We start from the raw sequence: 19,896 nt of genomic DNA, 5'->3' as shown, positions 1-19,896 counted from the left end.
TTCTCAGGTTTCACTAATAAGGTATTAATGGCTTCTGCAATAGTTTTGGGGCTTTAAAGCAGAATTCCGTAAGAACATTGTTCTGAGTGTCAACTTCAAAATCTCGCAGCTTTTGTTGTAGGGTAGACAGAGGAAAAACTTGGTCTTATTGGATTCCTCAAATCATGCAGAAGCTATTTATATTCTTTGACTAGCAAAATCTGCTAAATGAATTTTTTTCAAAATGTTTTGCAGTGAATGTTTTCAGGGTGTAACTCAAAGAATAAAGATTCTTAAAAAAAAATTCTGTCTTGACCTATTACGGTGTGCAGATCTGGGAGGACTATGAAGAGTCTGAAGACACCAAGCCTCAGGAGGTGATCACTGACCGCAAGGGCAACTACCGCAATGTGCTGGTCACAGAAGTGAAGCCGGACCTCTCCTTTTACGTCCAATTCTTCGATGACGGTGAGCACTCTTGCCGATTTACACCGTGGTGTCTGGCTTTTGCTGCTTTGATGTGTATACACTCTCCAACCGATAATTCGGGCTCGATGGGCACCACCAGAACGTCCAAATAATTGAGACTTCAAAATTTCGCATTCGCCAGAAAATGGGTACCCTTATTCCAGAAGTGGCCAAGAAAAGAATTTGCTGTATTCTCAGATGGTCACTTTTGGGGATGCCTTCAATTTCACTTACTGGTGCAATGCATCGTCGAGTACGAGCGACAACTGTCGGGCATGGTGCGAAGCATACCATCTGTCGTATGATTAGCGCAAAGCACATCGGCGTCAACAAGCAACGGTGTTCTTGGCACAGGGCTAAGCACCATATCTTGCCTAAGGGCGGAAACGCTGCCGCCAGTCAGCATGTCCACTGCTATGGTTGCACGAAATATTGTGAAGGTGAAAGTATCTCCGAAAGTGATCTTCCAATGGCCCAAGTTCATCAATGCATGGCTGTGTGCAGATACGCTTGCTTTAGGCCTAGGCAGCCTGTGGCCAAGATTTTCTAGCACGCCTTTTGACGCTTTTCGCGCTTTGTCAGGGTTCAGAGCGACAATACACCTGCATTATCGGCAGGATCAGCGGGCCATGAACGGGAATGACAGGAGCAGAACGAAACTCGCACGACAAATGGCGCAGGTCACAAATACAGCCTTTACGACTGAGTGACTTGGCTGGTCCAGCAGATTGGGCACGATCGGCGATTACTAGATTGACTAGGCTTCACTAGTTTTGGCTTCGAGGCAAAGCTGGCCCTTTTTGGCCATCAAACCTCACACACCATCAGGAAAGTAAACCCAATTGACTGACCTTCCCCTTTCAGGCCCGAAGCTGGAGGAGATGACCAAGCTGTTGCGTCAGGAGTTGGCTGAGCATCCACCTGTGTCGGGCGCCTACACGCCCAAGAAGGGTGAGGTGTGTGCCGCCAGGTTCTCGGAGGACCAGCAGTGGTACAGGGCACGCGTCGAGAAAGTGCAGCCCAGTGGTTCAGTGGAGATTTTCTTCATCGACTACGGGAACGTGAGTCGTCTTTCTCCTTCCTCTCATCCGTTTGTTTCTGATATTGCAGGAGTACCGTACTTTCTTGATTCTAAGCACCCCCTTTTTTTCGTGATCGCGATGCCCAAAGTGAAGGGGGGTGCTTAGATTCGAAAAATCTAAAAATGTCTCCCCTCCCCCTTTTGTTTTTGCAGCAATATCTCGGCGAGACGGGCGCGAGAAATAACATTTTATTTGGCAAACATTCTAAAGAAAGATACCGTATTTACTCGCATAATGGTCGCACTCGCGTAATGATCGCACCCCTGAATTGTGTCGTCAAAATTCGACTTTTTTTATTTCCCGTGTAATGATCGCACCCCGAACTTGCCGCAGCGATATGTCGTGTGCCAAGTCTAGCGAATAATGATCGCGCTTACAATCTGTCGAATGCTACGCCAACGACTCGTCTGCACGCACCCAACATTCTTAAGCAGATGCCTCATTTCATTACTTTCATCACTTTCCGATCTTCCATGACAAAAAGAAGTACAACCAAACTTGCCTTTATTATGGGTAGGCTTTATAATGGTTGTGGTCAACAAAAGCAAAAGAGGCGCCTTTCGATTCTTTTCATCTGCACTCGTGAGCACGCAACAAGTCGCGCGCGGCAATGATAGTAGCCTCGTTTACACGGATACGTTAAATGTGTACCCTATTCATACACCGACGCTTGTAACACAGCTAAGATATTCGCCCACCTTTAGCGGAAACGTGCCGTGTTAGGATAGTAGTGAAGACAGATGCCGCAGTTTCCGCAGCACACCGGCCATGCGTTTCTGTCACTATCAGCTAAGTGCGCCCGTCTGTTTCTGTCCCCTCAAAGTGGACATGGCTACGTTATTGCCGCAGACTTGTTGATATTAACGATATTATTCATCACTGATACGGAAGAAACTGTTTCAATGCACGTAATGTACTCACGAGAAGAAAAAAAAAATCGCGTTCGGCGCATTCGGCTTGCTCCGCCGGCCGCCATTTTTGTTTTGGTGTCCCGCACCCGCATCCCGCAGCAAACGCGGGACGAAAAAAAAATTTTTTTTAGCGGGAAATTTAACCCGCGTAATGATCGCACCCCTGAATTTGCGTCAATTTTTCTGGCGAAAAAAGTGCGATCATTATGCGAGTAAATACGGTACTCAGGTGCCGACACTGACCGACCACTTGTGTCAGTTTGCAAAGCGGTGCGCACTTGTGATGGCCATGAAACTGCGCTGCCGATCGGAGTTGCTTTTGGACAGTTTTAGGGAGGGGCATAGTTTTTGGCGTTCTCTGCCGCCATCTGTCATGTAGTGTCGGAAGGCAACAATGCAAGACGCGGCCGCCTGGATCGGTGCGCGCCAATCCAGGCGGCCGTGTGTAAGAAGCCGGAGTTCATGTCGCCGCCGCTGTGCCACATTGGGACTCCGACAGTTCCAGCTCGACGACAGAGTGAGCGAGTGTGCTTGGCAGCCTTGGCTATGCACTCTTTCTCGAAAAAAAAAAGCGGGGTATGCTTAGATTCGCATGCAAACTGTTTTTTCCACATTCTTTTTTACAAAAATACGGGGCTGCTTAGAATTGGGGGGTGCCTAGAATCAGGAAAATGCGGTACATCTCTGCATAATGACGCCTGTGAGTATGCAAACTTTCTGCTCATGGAAACTATAGTACAGCTCATCAACTGACAAGAATGGAAAATTATATCTATGTAAACGGTGTGCAGATGAACCGTTGCTGAAATGCAAGTAGGAAGCATAAAGGTAGTTTGCATTTACTCACATCCTTCTTCTCGAGTCGCACGAGCTCACAGTATGGACTGCTGGTCGGCCCCTCATCGGCACAGCATCATCAATGAAGCCCTCAATGCCATACTGTAAACACATTTCGACCACAAGGGCAGTTTTCCATGACACACAGGGATCACTATAGCGGAAAGTGTACACTACAAGGCATTTTTTACATGACACAAAACAATTTCACCCAATCACTTTGCCTTGACCCACCTGATGGGCCTCATCTTCGAAACAGCGAGTGTAATGCCACAGTTGTGGCAAGACAGATAGGAAGGAGACATTGGATATTTTAATATAATGCCCTGATTACGTTGAGACCAGCACAGTGAAACCTTGTTAAACCGTAGTTGGTTGAAGCTTGGAAAAAGTATGTACAGTCGAACCTCAATATATTGAACAGCGCGGTGATCGCGAAAAAGTTCGTATAGCCAGAATTCGATACAGAAAATCACGTTGTAGTGCGGGACGCGAGCGCAGCTGGAAATCAGCAGAAAGAAGTGAGTGATGTGTCCCTGAAGAACAAGCTATAACTCACTTTATTTTTGTGTTCGTTCAGCCTCTACGGCTCGGTTGCACACCTTCGCACCACTTCATTTTCCCGCACACTCCACGATAATATTTTATCGAGTCAAAAGGGGAAAGGGTGTCTGGCTGCTGCTGTGCGACCGTGAGACTGCCACAACCTAAAAAGTGCATTAAAAACTTATGCAAATCAATGAATAAACCAAGGGCGCAATTGGGGATCGTTCAGAGTGTGTATTCGGTTGCCTAGGCCGTGCCAACTTCGTCAGCCGGGAGTGCGCGGTCGATTGCGCCACACGCAATTAGCCTAGGCAACAGCTCTATAGGAGGCGTTGGCCTAGGCCTCGCCATCTTCGTCTGCTGTGTGAAGTCGGCGCTGCCTAGGGCAATCGCACGCTGCGCAACCGAATGTGCACTCCGAACAACGATCCCCAATTGCGGCGCACTAAATACTCACTTGAAGCTTCACACAAAGTGTTTATTTATTTGGCTGAAAGTACTGCAGCAGTGTAGCCTGCTTCCTGTTGTCAGCCGCTTGCTTAAACATGGAGTCCTCAACGTAGTCTAAACAATCCATGAGCGATAGGTCGGTGCCTTCTATTGCGCCGCAGTAGTGGCGTAGAAGGGCCAAAGCAGCTACAGCCTCAGTTGAAGTTGGGAGGGGGGCAATATCAGCGCTTGCGGGATCAACCTTGGCAGTGTCTTCACTTGGCTGCTACTTCTGCTGCAATCTCCATGTCCATAAATCAAAATATTTTGAAACACTGTCAATAACAAAGTATTAAGTGGCGTTTGCCAAGGCGTCTATGAGTGAGCCCAGTGAGTGCGCGCTGTCGCGCGTCATTGTGAACGCAAAGTGTCAGTCCTTGCGGGGGGCAGCAGGCACAGAACATGGCACCGAGGAGGATTCAGTGTGGCAAATGCAATGCATCATTGACGTCGAACTAGCCAAGCCGCCACGTGCGTAGGCTGCTACGTTCAAATGGCACCCTTGGCGCAATCGATGTGTGCAGCTATAGAGCACAGCAGTCGGGAACGCCCATTGCCCCGCCGCTATCTTTGAGGGTGTTGTGGGAAAACTCACCGCCTCTCAATAGAGCACAGCTAGTCTCGGGTGGTGGAGTTTGATATATCCATGTTATGTCTCACCCAGTTCGAAAAACAAAAAACATTTTAAATGCGTGCGATTTTTCAGCTGATATAGAAATTGTTCAATATAGGCAATACAGTGAAATCTCGGTACAACGAACTTCAGGGGACCGCGGGAAAATGTTCGTTATTCTGAAAGGTCGTTATAGTGAAAGCCCAAAAATTAGCCATAACAATAGCATTTCAGTAACGCAAGCGTCCTACCTTTGAAACGGTACCTCCTTGAATTCGTTTCTCACACAATGCACACGTGATCGTCAGGCAAGGCACATTTATTTGAAACAGTCCGTGATCGTCTTCTGACGGGTGCAGCACAGACTCTGCAGCACGAACGATTCCAGACCGTCCGCATTCTTATGCACGCCTTCGGTCGCTGTGCCGCTTTTGGCTATAAATATGCGGAGTTTTCGCAAGCAGTCCAACGCATCTGTGGCCGACACGGACTCGTCGCGGTATTCGGGTGCTGCCGTAACGTGCAGCAAGATTCTTGCTGGTGCTTAAAGATTTTCTCCTTATCTTTGAGAATCGTGGCGATCGTCGACCGCGCCACTCCACGTTCTTTAGCCACGACGGATTGTTTCTTCCCGTCTTCTATCTCGCGAAGAATCTCTACTCTCTCGCTCAAAGAAAACTGCTTTCGCTTCTTCGCCGTGGTTTAGAGTTGTTGAGCTCATGGCAACGCGAACGCCGGCACGCACTTCTAACAAAATAATATAACCAGAAGAAAAACAAGATGGACAGGCCTGATACGGGTGACAGCACGCGAACAACTGAGAAAACAAGCAAGAAAAACGTGATGCGTCGTCACCTCCGCAACAGGGAAAAAAAAAAAGGCCCACTTCAGCGTTAATTACTACTTTTTTTTTCTTCTGCCGCACCGTCTCAGGTTTTACGAGCCCATGCTCCCCGCCTCTCCACTCACAAAACCTGGTGCATCGTTGCCTCCACAACGGAGAAGGAAAAAAAAGTCTCCGCCCGCATCTTTCTCCTTCCGCGCCATCTCAGGTTTTTGCGGGAAGCAAGTTGCAAGGCGCTGCGTCGTCTGCTAGCTTAGAGCTCCGACTGCCGTGACGGATACACTGAAATCTAAGAATCCTCGCATTTCGGGATATGAGTTCGTAGTACTGAGGTGTTGTTAAGATGACACGGAAATTAAATAACGATCGTTATTCTGAAATGTTCGTTATTCTGAAGTTCGTAGTAGTGAAATATTTTTACATTGAAACTATAAGCAGTCGGCACGGGATTTCATAAAAGTTTGTTAATCTGAAATGTTCGTTAATGTGGTGTTCGTTGTAACGGGGTTTGACTGTAATTCGATATATTGAGGTTTGACTGTACTAAACGTTAGTACTGCTGAACTGAAATAGCATGAGATTGCCCACTTACCTGTCAAAAGTGAAACTCCGAGAGAGTGTGATGAAAGGGCAAGAAACATGCAGTATTCACTTCATGTGACAAAAGTGTTGTTTTCGTTTGATGCTGCAATGGCCTAGCAGCAACGACAGCAGCTTCAAACACACTTACCGTATTTACTCGATTCGAACATGCCTTCGATTATAACACGCACCCGTTTGCCATGACCTAAAAAAGGACAGTGCTTTACATTATCGTGCACCTCATTCTCTAATACAGAAATACACCTTTCTCTCATTTGGAAAAACGAAGATTTACTCCCAATGCACTAAAGTTGCAATGAATAAAAAGGTCGCAGTTTCGCCCCAAAGCCAAAGCATCGATTGCGATAGCAAATTAGTAGAAAGCTATACGAAAAGTAAGGATAGCAGTTTTATCAGCCAAATAAAATTTTTAGCATTAGCTTAGTAACTAAATTAACGAGCATGGTGTGAGTCACGTGCACACAAGCAACCATGAACACGCATCGCTCATTGACAGCGGAAACTCGCTATCATAACACTGGAGTGAGGAAGTGCGGTAGCAGGAATGAGTGAAGTGACCTTTATGCAGCCTCTCGCTTCAATGCGGCCTAAAGAACAACACAGCGATGCACATAGATCTGTAGACTGTCTTCATCTCAGATCGCTTTCAAGATAAGGGTCGCGCCGTACGCAGCCACCACCGGCGGAGTAGAACGGCTCTCTTGTTCGTGCCAGTCTCGCGCACAAGTTTCGGCAACTCCAAACGCCCGTGATGTGGCCCGATTTCTGTCTGTCTCCACACGCACGACCACTTTCCTTTTAATCGTGGCATCATGATGAGCTCAACGTGTCTTTGCAGTCGGCACTTCTATGCTGATAGAGCAAAAGCAGAAAACGGGAAGTCGGACGGTCGACTAACCTAAGCACATGTACTACGGCACATGGAGGAAGCTACTGCAGCTAGGCTTGAGGCGTACATGAGGCGGCCATATTGAAATGCCGATGGCGATATGGTAAGGCAGATTTAGGGTTGTTCTTGATTCTAATGTGCACACAATTTTTGGACCAGTTTTATCGGGAAAAAAAGTGCACGTTAGATTCAAGCCACCTGGTGGTACAGAGCTCAACCAAACACAGCAGCAGTATCGAAGTGTATTCTGCTTTGCTGCTGGTGTAAATTTTTCACAGGAGCATAATCATGAACACATTGGTTTTGTAAAGGTTCAAATTTTTTCCGCTTGCTTACCCCCGTATTCAGAAATGTAACTTAAGTCGAAGTTCATGCTTGACTTGATTTAGATGACGCCTGGCGTTAACGTGCCCAAAAACGCTCACTGCGTTTCCTTCGGCGCGTTCACGATAGGCGTCACTTATATCAAGTCAAGTATGGGCTTCAACTTAAGTTGCATTTCTGAATACGGGGGTTAGAGCAATGTTAGCTCTTTGTTTGGCTAGTTAAGTTCTGCACCACCAGATGGCTGGATCGTCCAGACCGATCAGGCCGCTCACACACGTGTACGCTAAAGCTTCTTTATCAGCTTGAGTTTAAGCCTTCACCCATAAATCGAAATGTCCAGCTCACCTGTGGTAACCGGAATACTGGACACGTCACTGCGACGGAATGCTTGCAATGCACGCTGCTTTGATAGCTCTCGCTTTGGGTAGACTGCCAGGCGGCTGGCGAAGAGGTTGGAGAAGCCTCGCGCGCTCGCTCCTAGAGAACCGGAAGTAGACGACACGACGTGCCATCATGGCGCATAGCTAGGGAAGGCAGAGCTTGGCCCCGATCACTCGGCAGTGAGGAGAAAATGCATGGCTATGGAGGAGGGTAACTTGTAATCGTTGGTAGCTCTCTTAATAGGAGACTCTTCACATAAATTGGGTTGCGAATGATTAACTGCAGCTGTCCCCTACGCCTCTATAAAATTTGTCTGAACCGTTTCTCTTTTGATGTGTATTCACTCTTCCAAGCACCCTCTGTGTTTGCGCTTGAAGGCCGTACTGATCTCTGAGACTCGTCGTTGTGCCGGGCTGACCTCCCACCGTGATCGCTCAACAAAAAGTGGAAACACTACATGTTGACTGATATGTACGCAATAAGCTGGTATGGTTTATGTGGATATAGAATGCATTATGTTCAATGGCCGCTGCGTTGAAGATCTGACTTTACTACTTTTAAAATGAAACTACTCTTTAAGCGGCTATGGTTTAATGAGGTTTTATTGTACAATTTATCGCATAGAGATATAAAATTATGCAATTAGTAGCATTAGATCATGTATTGTAGCTTGAACAGAACCCATATAACAAAATAATTATTACATGTTGGCAGCAATCGGCAATTTAAAGAACAAACAATTTAGAAGTAAGAAAGCACTAGTTATTGTGTGAGCTAAAAGAGGGACTTAAAAACCACTAAAGGAAAGCACCGGCGAATATAAACTCACTGATTGTCATATGAGACATGGAAACTTTGAAAATAAAAGTAAAACATAGTGTATAACAGTGTAAGTGTGACACGTAAAGAAATATTAGAGAAGTGGTAAGTACTAGCAGTAAATAGCACGCACGGACACAAATGCATGTGTTGTGGCATAATGCCTAATGAAACTTCAAGATAAACTGCTATACATTTATAAATTTATGTTATGGCAGAATATGTCATTCGGTGATGCTTGTCGGGTTCTTACGTGCAGAGAGACACGGTGGATCCCTCATCCCTGGCGTCCTTGCCTTCCCTCGGCATTCGAGACGTCCCGCCAGCTGCAAGGGAATACACCCTGGCTATGGTGGCCCTGCCAAAAGACGTGAGTGGTCTGCTCATTGTTCCAGACGCACAAGGTGTAGGCGCAGACGACACAGCTACCCATTGATAAAGCCACGTTATGCCATGGCTCTTAGGTGTAGCATATCCAATGCAGAACATGAGACCAACAAACATGCATGCATGCAATGTGTTATGGGAAGGAGCTGTCCTGTGAGGGGTGGTAATGCAGTGGCCGAAGGATTTTTCGGTCTCCAAAAATTCGCACTTGATGAATATTCCAGACTTAAGGGGGGAGGCTACCCTGGAGACCGAACTTTCTTATTTTTTAAGATATCCAGATGAAACTTTCAGGGTCTGTTCACACCACCGTACTATGAGGAACTGCAAAGTTTCATGAAGATATGTTTATTAGTTCCAGAGTTATTGAGGTCTAACAAGGTGATTCATGTATATGCCTGAGGAAGAGCCTGGAGAAATGCCAGGACATCGTAGGAAGCTGAAATTCACTGTGATGATCCCTTGATAGATATCCCAGGGGGCTAAAGAGCCCTTTTCTTTAATTTCCCCTCCAAAAAATTTTAAGACAACATTGAATTTGATGTAGCCAGTAATGACCACATTCATCAAAAATTAGTTGCTTATTATAAATTAACTGCACCAACTTTCAAAAAAAGAAGCCTGTTACCCCCTGGCAAAGTCACTCAGGAACAGAATAAAAAAAAACGGCATACAAATCTGAAAAGCGGTTCTTGAGATATCGCCTTCCCCAGCACCACTACTAGCGAAAAAATACATTCCGAGAAAACAGGCCTTAAACTTGAGCACGTGCTTTTTTTTTTATTAGTAAGCTCCTGTGGAGCTTCTAATTAGCTCTTGCGGCTCCAGGCACACCCAGTGTGTGGGATTTTCGACTGGCGACAGCCGAAAGCACAGTTTCGCCGCTGGAAAGCGTCTACGCAGTCGGCACTCGCTGCGGAGCATAGGAAGTTCGATGCTCGTACAAGACGCATATCGCGCTCCCGTGCACCGAACATCTGCTCTGTCTTGGGCTTTGCCGGCATCGCGTGAAGCGAAGATCTAGCGAAAAAAAAAGAAAGCTGAGCAAATAATCTAGAAGATAGCGCTAGGCGATGAACAGCTCGAAAGCAGGCGAGCAAGGGACGCGAGCGCGCCATCACAGGGAGGAGCCGCCACCGCCCGCGCAGCAGCCAATGGTAGGCGCGCTTTACCCCGCTGGATTTGAACGCGCTGCTCCGGCCAATCAGCGCTCCGCATCACATCGCGGAAAAACGCCAATAGCGCCTCAACCGCGCCGACGATGCCATTTTGCAAGACGGCAAAATAGAGACAAAGAAACCACGGTCAAAACGACACCAAGATGGCGAGGGCAGGCCACATGGTTCGGGAATGGCGCGCGCGCGAAGTTTGACTTCATTTCGGCATCAGGCGTGTTTTGTGGGCCACGGTGGCCTCAAAAGTAGCGTTTTTCCTGTACTCTACAGTTGAATTAGGTGCTGATAATTACAGAACAGGTAGTTTATGAGACATGCAACCCAAAAATATGGTTTTTCAAAAATCGACTTTTTCGCGATTTTTCGGTTTTCAAGGGCTGCGTCCCCCCTTAAAAGTGCACTGTCATGGTGCCCATTGAGCTAATGCATTTTCACGACCGATTTTTCGAATGAATTTAGGCCACAATGTTCAATTTTCCAGACTAAATCTCTCGTTCCGAGCCAGGCTACCGGATATTGATGGCCGCCATGTTGCATTTTCTGCTGGCTTGGCTTCCAGTGGCCCACTTCATAGCCTCCAAGATAGGGAGGCGCACGCTTTCAATAGAAAGAGCATGAAATTCTCCAGTTTCCGAGGCCATGCCCGTTCTTCCTTGGCTGACAAAACGCTCGAAGGGACAGTACTTTTTCTTGTTTCATGCTTTATTTTTGTCAGCACTATCATCATAATCACTTAATATAGGACACATTTCTTTTTTAAGTTTCGGTTGCTTTGTGTACGTGGTGTGTGTATCAAGTGTCCCTCGGCGACGTCGTAGAATCTGATACAGAATGTTTCAGTTGAGCGTGCTTACGGCACGCTTTGCTCCGAGTTGCCCTGCTAAACCAAATCGGAACGACGGGCGATTTTTACGTTTTAGTTATACGTTTAGCGGAGCGGACCTCTTTCGTAGTTGCAGCACGCCCTGGCCAAATTTAGGGTAATGAAAGAAAAACACCCATTGATCACTTTTATATAGTAAAACGTGTATACAGTCGCCGACCGTTTATTCGGACCTCACGGGGACTGCGGAAATGTCCGAATAAACAGGTGTCCGAAAAAGCAGATAAAGAAAAAAACAATGAAACCCTTTATTTTCACGCACTTATTCGGGCTCGGCAGTAGGCTTGAAGAAATCGTGAGTGCGCCGTTGCACGCTGTTCCGTTCACGTGCAATCAGATAAGCCTGAATCTCGGAGAGGGTCGTACGGTCACTATAGGCGGATGAAAGCACAGTCACTGCTTGTGCACGCTCCGCATGCGACGGCAGCGTAGCACACGGTGCGTTACCTTCCGACTCGGAGCCATCATCCGGCGGTGCAGCAGAAACCTGACAAATGATCTCGCCGTCGTCGAGTTCTGCGCATGTCAGTACAGCAGCGTCAGCACCTGTGAAACTATCAAATGAGACGGTGTCTGGAATCGAATGCAACCACTGCGCAGGTCTCGGCAGAACATTTTCCGTGTCAGTAGGGAGCACATCGGAAGGCGACAAATCTTAGGCCTCCCGGCACCCGCTTGCTGGCATTCCCCAGCGCAGTCTGCGCAGGCACTGTCGGCGCCATTAGACACTTGACGCGATGTTTCCGTATGCCGCGTTGGATCACCGAAACCTCGACACAGCACACACACCACCGTTGCGAAACCAGTCGCACAAACGATAAACAAGGCCAGCTCACAGCGTCGTACGCGAAAGAAACAAATCAGCTGCTGGATTGTCTTGACATGGCTTACTAAGCTGAAACCGGAACTGCTGTACGGCCACTCTATTGAACCCGGCAGAAACGATGATGATGAGCGGGGATTTCCAGTAGCGCCACTTCGTGGGGCAGCAAGGAGGCTCCGTTCAAAACAAAAAGGGCGTTCAGCAATTTGAACTAAGCGCCGGTCAGAGTCGGTGCATGATGCCCTCGATCGAGTTGGCTCAAGGAGTGTCCGAAAAATCAGACGAGAAGTTGCGAGGTGTCCGAACTTTCGGCAGTTGTTATACATTATGGTCTATGGGGAGAATGGCGGTGCCGCAAAGCTGACCGAATAATCGGGCATGTCCGAATTTTTGGAGTCCGGAAAATCGGTCGGTGACTTATATATATATACATATAATTTGTCCATGAAGTACCGTAAAAACTGGACTATAGGTCGGACCGGAATATAGGTCGATCCCCCAGCTAACGAATTCTCAAAATGAAAAAAAAAAATTTAAATGGCAAAAGTACCGAAAGACATGACACCCTTACCGTAAAACAAATGCGACTGAGGGGGTTGCACAATGGTGACAGTATTTATTTAAATGCTGCTCGCATGTGCACCTGGCCAAGTTTTTAGCGGTATCGCGCCACCATCGACCCGCGTGCTTGTCAGCACTTTATTAACAGCACTGTGCAGCGAAACAGACAAGATACGCGCATGTGTACACATGCCCTTACTTTCGCAATTTCGCCGCTCCGTGCCGTGATGACAAGGTGCTGACAAACACGCGGGTCGATGGTTGCGCGATACTGTTAAAAATTCGTCGGGTGTACAGTACACAGAAGGGCACGAAGTGCGCAAGCGCTACTCCGAATCAGAGCAACGCCTTTGATCTGAGTCGGATGACGAGTGCTTCTCGCTGCCCACTCCATAGGCGCGTGCGATCTCTACCGCTTTCAAACGGATGCATTCGGCAGTCGCAGGCAGCGATCTTACACGCAGCTCTCAGACGGACTCCGCAACCTTGCCTTCCAGTCCTGCAGTCCACTGTGATCCGGCATGAAATGGCGTTTTCTTTTGGTTGCTGCAAGTTGTACAGTCAAACCCGGATATATCGAACTCGTAAAAAAACGGGAATCACTTCGATATATCGTGTAATTCGAAATACAACTTTTAACAAATTTGGCAATGTACAAACCGCACCTCAGTAAAAAGCATTCTTTATTTGATAAAAACATGTACGGTGGGACTATTAATGCGAGAAATAGTCGTTGATCTTCTTCTGCTTTTTGATTTTGAAAGCATTATTAAGCATGCACTTCTCAACGTTATCGAGCGACTGAGAACAGCTGAGCCCACAGCCTTCTATTGACTCACAGTGACGGCGAACAACGCTCAGCGCGTTAAGTGCGTCGGAACACGATGGCGGGTACGAACTCGTCGTATCCTGACAGTTACTGTCGCCGGCGGCATCCCTAGTGAGGTCGGCAATGATGTCTTCGTCAGCGAGCTCTCCGGTTGTCGGAACATCGTCGTCGACGGAGACGAAGTCTGTTGCTGCAGTCCCATCACAAACAGCACCCGGGAACTCGGCAAGCTGGCTAAACAACTCATCAAGTTCCTCCAGCGGTTCACCGCTATCCAGGGGTTCATGGTGATTGTTTGATGAGCTCGCGCCAGCCTCGCCGGAAGCAGAGAGTCCACAATGACGGAAGCAGTTCTGAATTGTTTCTTGTTTGACGTCGTTCCATGACCCATTCAGCATGGTTATTGCTCCCAGGAGGTCAATTTTCAGCTCCCGGCCAGTGCGGAGGTTTAGCAAAAGCCTCTGCACAAGTCGCTTTCTGTAGCCTGCCTTCAGTGCACGAATGACACCTTGGTCTAAAGGCTGCAGCACCGACGTTGTGTTCGGCGGAAGAAAACGAAGCTCGATGTTGCTGACGCTGACGTTGCAATGGTGGGCAGAGCAGTTATCAACCAGTAAGCAGACCTTTCTGCCTTGGCTTACCAGGTCGTCGTCCCAGGACTTGAGCCACTTGCCAAAAAGTTCGCTTGTCATCCAAGCTTTCCCATTCGATCTGTAAGACACCGGGACAGAAAGTGCGTTCTTTAGGCACCGCGGTGATTTGCTCTTTCCTATTACGAGCGGTCGAAGCTTGGTTGACCCGTCGACGTTGGTGGCGAGCAACACGGATATTCTGGCTTTATTGACCTTCCCGCCGTGGGACTTGTCATCACGACAGGCCAGCGTTCTGTTCGGAAGCATTTGCCAGAATAAAGCAGTCTCATCGGCGTTGAATATATCACGAGGATGGTACCTTGCTTTAATGTCGTTCCAATTTTCATCAATCCACTTTTGCACGCTGCCGAGATCTACAGCGCGGCTTTCACCGGTGACAGCACGGCCGACAATGCCGTGACGCTCTTTAAACCGCTGCAGCCAGCCTGAGCCGCCTCTGAAGTCATGTCTGTTCAGCATGAAAGCGAAATCCTTTGCTTTCTGTTCGATCATTGGGCCAGAAACGGGGATGTTTTGCGACCTAACGTCAACAAACCACTTATACACTGCAGCCTCTACGTCTTCAAATGCAGCCGTCCGTACTCGTCGAGCGCTGGTGGTAGCAGCAGGCCTCTTGTCCGCCTTAGCCCTAATGTCGGCCTTATTTTTCAAAATCGTACTCAGCGTGCTTCTGGGGATGCTGTACGCTGCGGCGACATCCGACTTCTTTTCTCCGCGCTCAACTCTTCTGATGATCTCCAGCTTTGAAGATATGGTTAGGTTCTGTCGCTTCACAGCAGCCATCTTTCACGAAGCGGACGAGCTCACCGCTCCCACAAAGCAACGAAGCACACGGAACAAAGCAGTCGCAATGGCAGTCGCGCGAGTCACATAACCAGAATGCAGGCGCACGTGGCTGCGAGTAAACAGAGTGCGCGGTCGAACCACTTCTGCTAGGGGTGGCTGGGTGGCTGTCTGAGGGAGCGAGAGCAGCGCTGGGACTCTATTTATAGCAGCGCCGTGCGAGCGCTGTTGGGCTAAACCACTTTGGCCAAGTGGGGGGGGGGGGGGATGGATGTTGGCGCAGCTCGCCCGGCCGCCACGCGGGAAAGCCAACTTCTGGAGCAGTTTTGCGCGGCTTGAAGTTCGATATATCAAGCGCGGCTGCTATTTTTGTTCGATATATTAGTATTTTTTGCTATATATTCTCATTTTAGCAATACAATGTTCATAAATTGTTCGATATACGGGGTAATTCGATGTAAACGGGTTCGATATAGTCGGGTTTGACTGTAATACGTTGCTTTTGCCTCCGCCACTACCGAATGCTCTTTTCGGATACTTCAAGTTCGCGCTGTGCCGCCAGGTTGCCGTGGGCTTCCGTGTATTCAATCGCCTTTTTCTTGAAGGCGACGGTGAATTGACGTCGGCTTCCGCTCATTTTGAAACAAAATGAAAATGCAGCCTTTGATTAATATAACTTTGCGACAATGGAAATGCAAAATGCCGGTGCCACAACGTCACCACGCCGCCATAGGCGCCGCGCTGCTCCTGATGGCGATGGCAGCTGTTTACTTCATCCGCCCATTGTTGCAAGACTTCCGTAGTTTTTCCACCAATGTCCGGTATATAAGTCGAGGGTCGACTTTTCGCGATGGTTTTTCGAAAAAAAGTTCGACCTATATTCCGGTTTTTACGGTATCTAGACGTGCGTTTGTAATGCGTTACCGGGGTCCATTTGATCCAGTGGAAAATGAAGCGTTGTCTTGCGGAACGCTACGTGATAGCCAGCGAGCTTGCTTTCTGCATCCAATCCAATCTTTTCGGATGCCAACGCTAGCCAAAGCGCTGCGCAGCGTGCTCCGCTCAGGCAGCTTCTAAGCGGACTGTCTTCCTCTCTCCGCTAGCCCGCTTACGGCTAATCGGACGGCGCATGTGCATTTGTGCTTCTGCTCTGCTCAGCGTCTGAGCGGAGTGTAAACACGCTCAACCAAAACACTCTACAGGTGTCATACGGCGCTCTTTTGATCGCGACTGACCCTGATCCGGATCAAATTTCTCGGTCGTGATTGGCTTCTTTGCTCAATCTGCAGAAGGGAACCAATCGCGGTTGAGAATTTCCATCCGTATCGGGGTCAGTCGGTATCGAAAGTGGCCGTGTGATGCAGATGTATGAAAGTTTTGGTTTCTATTTGCACGTGGTGTGTTCACAGAGCACGTGTGTCTCGGAGACAATGTCGCATCTTTGTGTGTGCTTGTGCGGCTTCACATTTGTGTGCACCACCGAGTGTGCCATCGCGAGAGCCAAGTGATACGAAGAAATAGAGCTCGTTTCTTTTATCGCAATGCGGTGACACTCTTGTCAGACTGTATATGAAGACAGCGTCACTTGCACGGATCCAAGCAAATCAGATTGCCTCGAAGCATAGTATCAGGCAGGGCATTAGATTTTTTGAGACCGTTCTAAGCCTAATAAATTCAATTTTGAGGGGTCAACGAGTTTTTTAGACTATTCGATTTTTCGAGCTATCTTTCGGTCTGGATAATCGGTTGGCGACTGTAATGCGCTGTGCAAAAGACCTACAGACACGTGCATTAGATCTAATAAACTTAATGTGCACTTGTCACATTGAAATATACCTTCATTGAAACATAAACATCATTTTCATTGCATTTGCATCATAAATTGGAGTGTGCAAATTTAGTCAAAACCCGCAATACAGCCGCCGACCGATAAATCGGACACCGATAATCTGGATATGCTCGATAATCCGGTGTTGCTTGGTAATTCGTACATGCTTGGTAATTCGTACATGCTTGGTAATTCGTACATGCTTCGTAATTCGGACAGCTTTGCGGCACTGCCAATGGCCCCATAGACTTCATGTGTAAAGACGACCGATATTTCGGACAGCTGCCAGCTCTACATTCGATTATTCTGACTCCGTACGTGGCTGTAGCTAGTGTACGCCGGTTCCGCTGACATTATCTCCTCTGGCAACCTCGACGAGACATAAAGGTGGCCTCCGAGGTGACAGGCTATGTGGCAATATCTGAGGCCTTGCGTTGGTCGCAGCAGTGCGCCTCAGATTTAACTGCAAATGCCAATCTTGGAGGCTTTGCCTGAATTGTGAGGTCGCATCAACATCGCCATATTCACATCCAATTTCGGCACCACCGCTCATGACCTGCTTTTTGTAGAATTTGCCTTTCGAACAGTGTTTGTTTAGTATGCATTACATCTCTCTGCTGGCTCCAAGAAGTCTTTCTCATGAAGTTATTGACAGTTTGCGCCAAATGGCCCCAACGGTGCCCTCGTAGTCCAACTCCGAAGGAGTCTTGAGTCGTAGTCCGAATGAGCCCAGCTTGACAACTCAAGAGCCTGGACTGCCGCCTACCACAACAAGCTCAAATGCAGACATGAATGACCTGCTTGGCAGTGGTGTGCCGATTCCTGCTGCCATTACATTTGAAGACTGCAGACGTCAACAGTGCAGTGTTGTTGTTTGCCGAACTGAACGATGACGAAACAATTAGCAAGTTCCCCTCCTGTCAAACTGCGAGTCAGATGATGATGATGATGCGCCGTGTGCTGTGGAGCTTCACATGCGCATCTGACTTGAGCCTTTGCAGTCCTTGAATCAGTGAATAGAGACAACACAAAACTGGCAGGAATACAGGTGGACTTGGTTGCACGTAAGCAGAAGTGCATGCAGCAATGAATTGACCACTTCTTCCTTGCACAGGGGCTGAAATTCGTTAGCACCAGAATGAGGCAAGAAAGACAGGGAATTGGCTTGCAAAGAAAAAAAAGAAAATTAATTGCCAAAAGTCTGTAAGCTTACTTTGCCTTGCCTTGCAGCAATTTGACAGGTCTGAATTCGCACTGCAGAAAGTGGTTCACCACGGCGTCGCTGTCATGCTCGCTGAAAAACGAACGAATTGTGTCGAAGGCATTCGACACATCTTGCAGGTTTGTCGTATTCCATTGATATGGTTTTTGGTGGTCGTTGATGTCGTCAGCTTCTCATACATTACTTAGATGGCCTCGTGAGTCATCTCTTTGTGCACAACAACGTTTTCATCTGCGTGAATTAACTCATCGACGCTGAGGCCATCTGGAATACCGTTTGCCATGGCACCAAGTTCACCTCATTCGTCGGTCAGCAATGGCGGCACTGCACCGTCAGCACTGTCATCGACTGCAGTTTCGGGCAAATCTTCTTCCTGTGCCGCTGGATCAGCGAGTGATGCCTGCTGAATGGCAATGAAGCCGGCATGTTTAAAACAATTTGCTATCATGGCTGGACATGTCGCAACCCATACGGCGGCCACCATCTCAAGCACCATGAACATGTCCTCGTCGGTGGGACGCTTGAGCTGGAGGTTCAGCAGCAGACGACGAATCAGCCTCTCTCTGTAGGTGCACTTGACACTGCGAATGACACCTTGATCGAGCGGCTGCATCTTAGAAGGGCAGTTTGGTGGGAAAAAAACAAGCTCACGTCTCCGAGCTCCACCTCATCAGCATGATGGGCACTGCAGTTATCCGAAAAAAGGGAGACCAAACTGCCTGCCTTCCGCATGCGGGCATCAAAGGCCTCGAGCCAGCCACCAAATATGACCCGGGTCATCCATGCCTTCAGGTTCGCGGTGTATTGTATGGGCAGCCTTAGATTTCCCTTGAAGCAGTGGGGCTTCTTTCTTCTGCCAATTACAAGCAGTGGTCATTAGTGTTGTCCATGTTCGCACACAACAAAATAGTTACATGCAGCTTGCTTTGTTTTCCACCATGGCATTTCTGCCCCTTTAAGTCCATGGTTGTCGACTGAGGCATTTCGTAGAATAAGGCCGTCTCATCCCTGTTGTAAATATCTGAGGGCTTGTACTGGGCCAGTACTTCTTTGTTGGTCAGCAACTGCGACGACCTTGCTGCAGGGTCGACAGCTGCTGCTTCCCCGGAAGTGACTTTGGCCACTATGTCGTGGCTGGCTTGGAAACGGCTCAACCAGCTAGGGCTTGCTTTAGGATTACTGTGCTCGAGCGTGCTTGTGAAGTACAGCGCCTTTCTCTGAAGCACTCTGCCAGACAGTGGCACCTTGTTCGCAAGCTTTTCACAACACCACGCAAATACTGCCTTGTCTGCGTCTGGAAATGCCGCAGCCGTCACTGTTTTGTTCTTTGCACTCGCACCATTTCTGACTGCGCCGAGAATGAAGTATGGAATATGGCACGCCTTGTCTTGGCCACTTCTGAAGTAGTCGCTTATTTTCTGCCGAATCTGGTGTTTTGGGCTCTCAATTATGTAGACGTTCTGGTGCCCACTGTTGAGTCCGGATAATTGGTCGGCGACTGTAAAATCTTGTCTAGGGATTTAAACAATTCATTACTGCAAGCATCTCATTCGCTTCACATTTCTGCAGGGTGCATGCCGCTGAGTTTGCTTGTGGGCGCTCGCGTAGCATGCCTTGCTTTTGCAATCGGCACGTATCCCTGGGGCCTTGTTCTTTATTGATCCACTTCTGGCCTTAATTCTGGCCTTTATTCATTGGTTTGAATGTCACCTGGAGGCAGTTGCGATGCCACCTTTCCGAGGATCGCACCCCGAGCCGCGCACATGATAAAAGCAAAAAATTAATTGGAATGTTTCCGGAGACTGGCTTCAGATGTGTGAAACCTACATAAAACATAACCTAGAAGTTTATTACATTTGTTTATGTGTGTGCTAGTTTATTCGTCTGTTCTACAATAAACGATGATAATAACATACACATTACAAAAAGTTTTGTCATCCTATTGACCCCTCAAAATTCTTTTC

At 48.0% G+C, this 19,896-nt stretch overlaps 2 protein-coding genes across 2 annotated transcripts in view; one reads left to right on the top strand and one right to left on the bottom strand.

The window, feature by feature from the left end:
* Tudor-SN (Staphylococcal nuclease domain-containing protein 1) overlaps positions 1-19,896 on the top strand; it is a 72,675-nt gene that overhangs the window by 40,903 nt on the left and 11,876 nt on the right. Inside the window, exons 13-15 of the mRNA XM_070526932.1 lie at positions 312-447; positions 1,312-1,508; positions 9,048-9,158. Of these exons, the coding sequence (XP_070383033.1) occupies positions 312-447; positions 1,312-1,508; positions 9,048-9,158 (444 nt within the window). The remainder of the gene's footprint in view (positions 1-311; positions 448-1,311; positions 1,509-9,047; positions 9,159-19,896) is intronic.
* On the bottom strand, positions 13,178-15,122 carry LOC135918260 (tigger transposable element-derived protein 6-like). Its single transcript, XM_065451928.2, has one exon. The coding sequence runs from the start codon at positions 14,880-14,882 to the stop codon at positions 13,332-13,334; it is 1,551 nt and encodes a 516-aa protein (XP_065308000.1). The 5' UTR covers positions 14,883-15,122; the 3' UTR covers positions 13,178-13,331.

This window comes from Dermacentor albipictus, chromosome 10 (genome assembly GCF_038994185.2).
Source record: "Dermacentor albipictus isolate Rhodes 1998 colony chromosome 10, USDA_Dalb.pri_finalv2, whole genome shotgun sequence".
Classification (NCBI taxonomy): domain Eukaryota; kingdom Metazoa; phylum Arthropoda; class Arachnida; order Ixodida; family Ixodidae; genus Dermacentor; species Dermacentor albipictus.
Note: the sequence above shows the minus strand (reverse complement) of the source record. Positions and strands in the feature narration are given on the sequence as shown.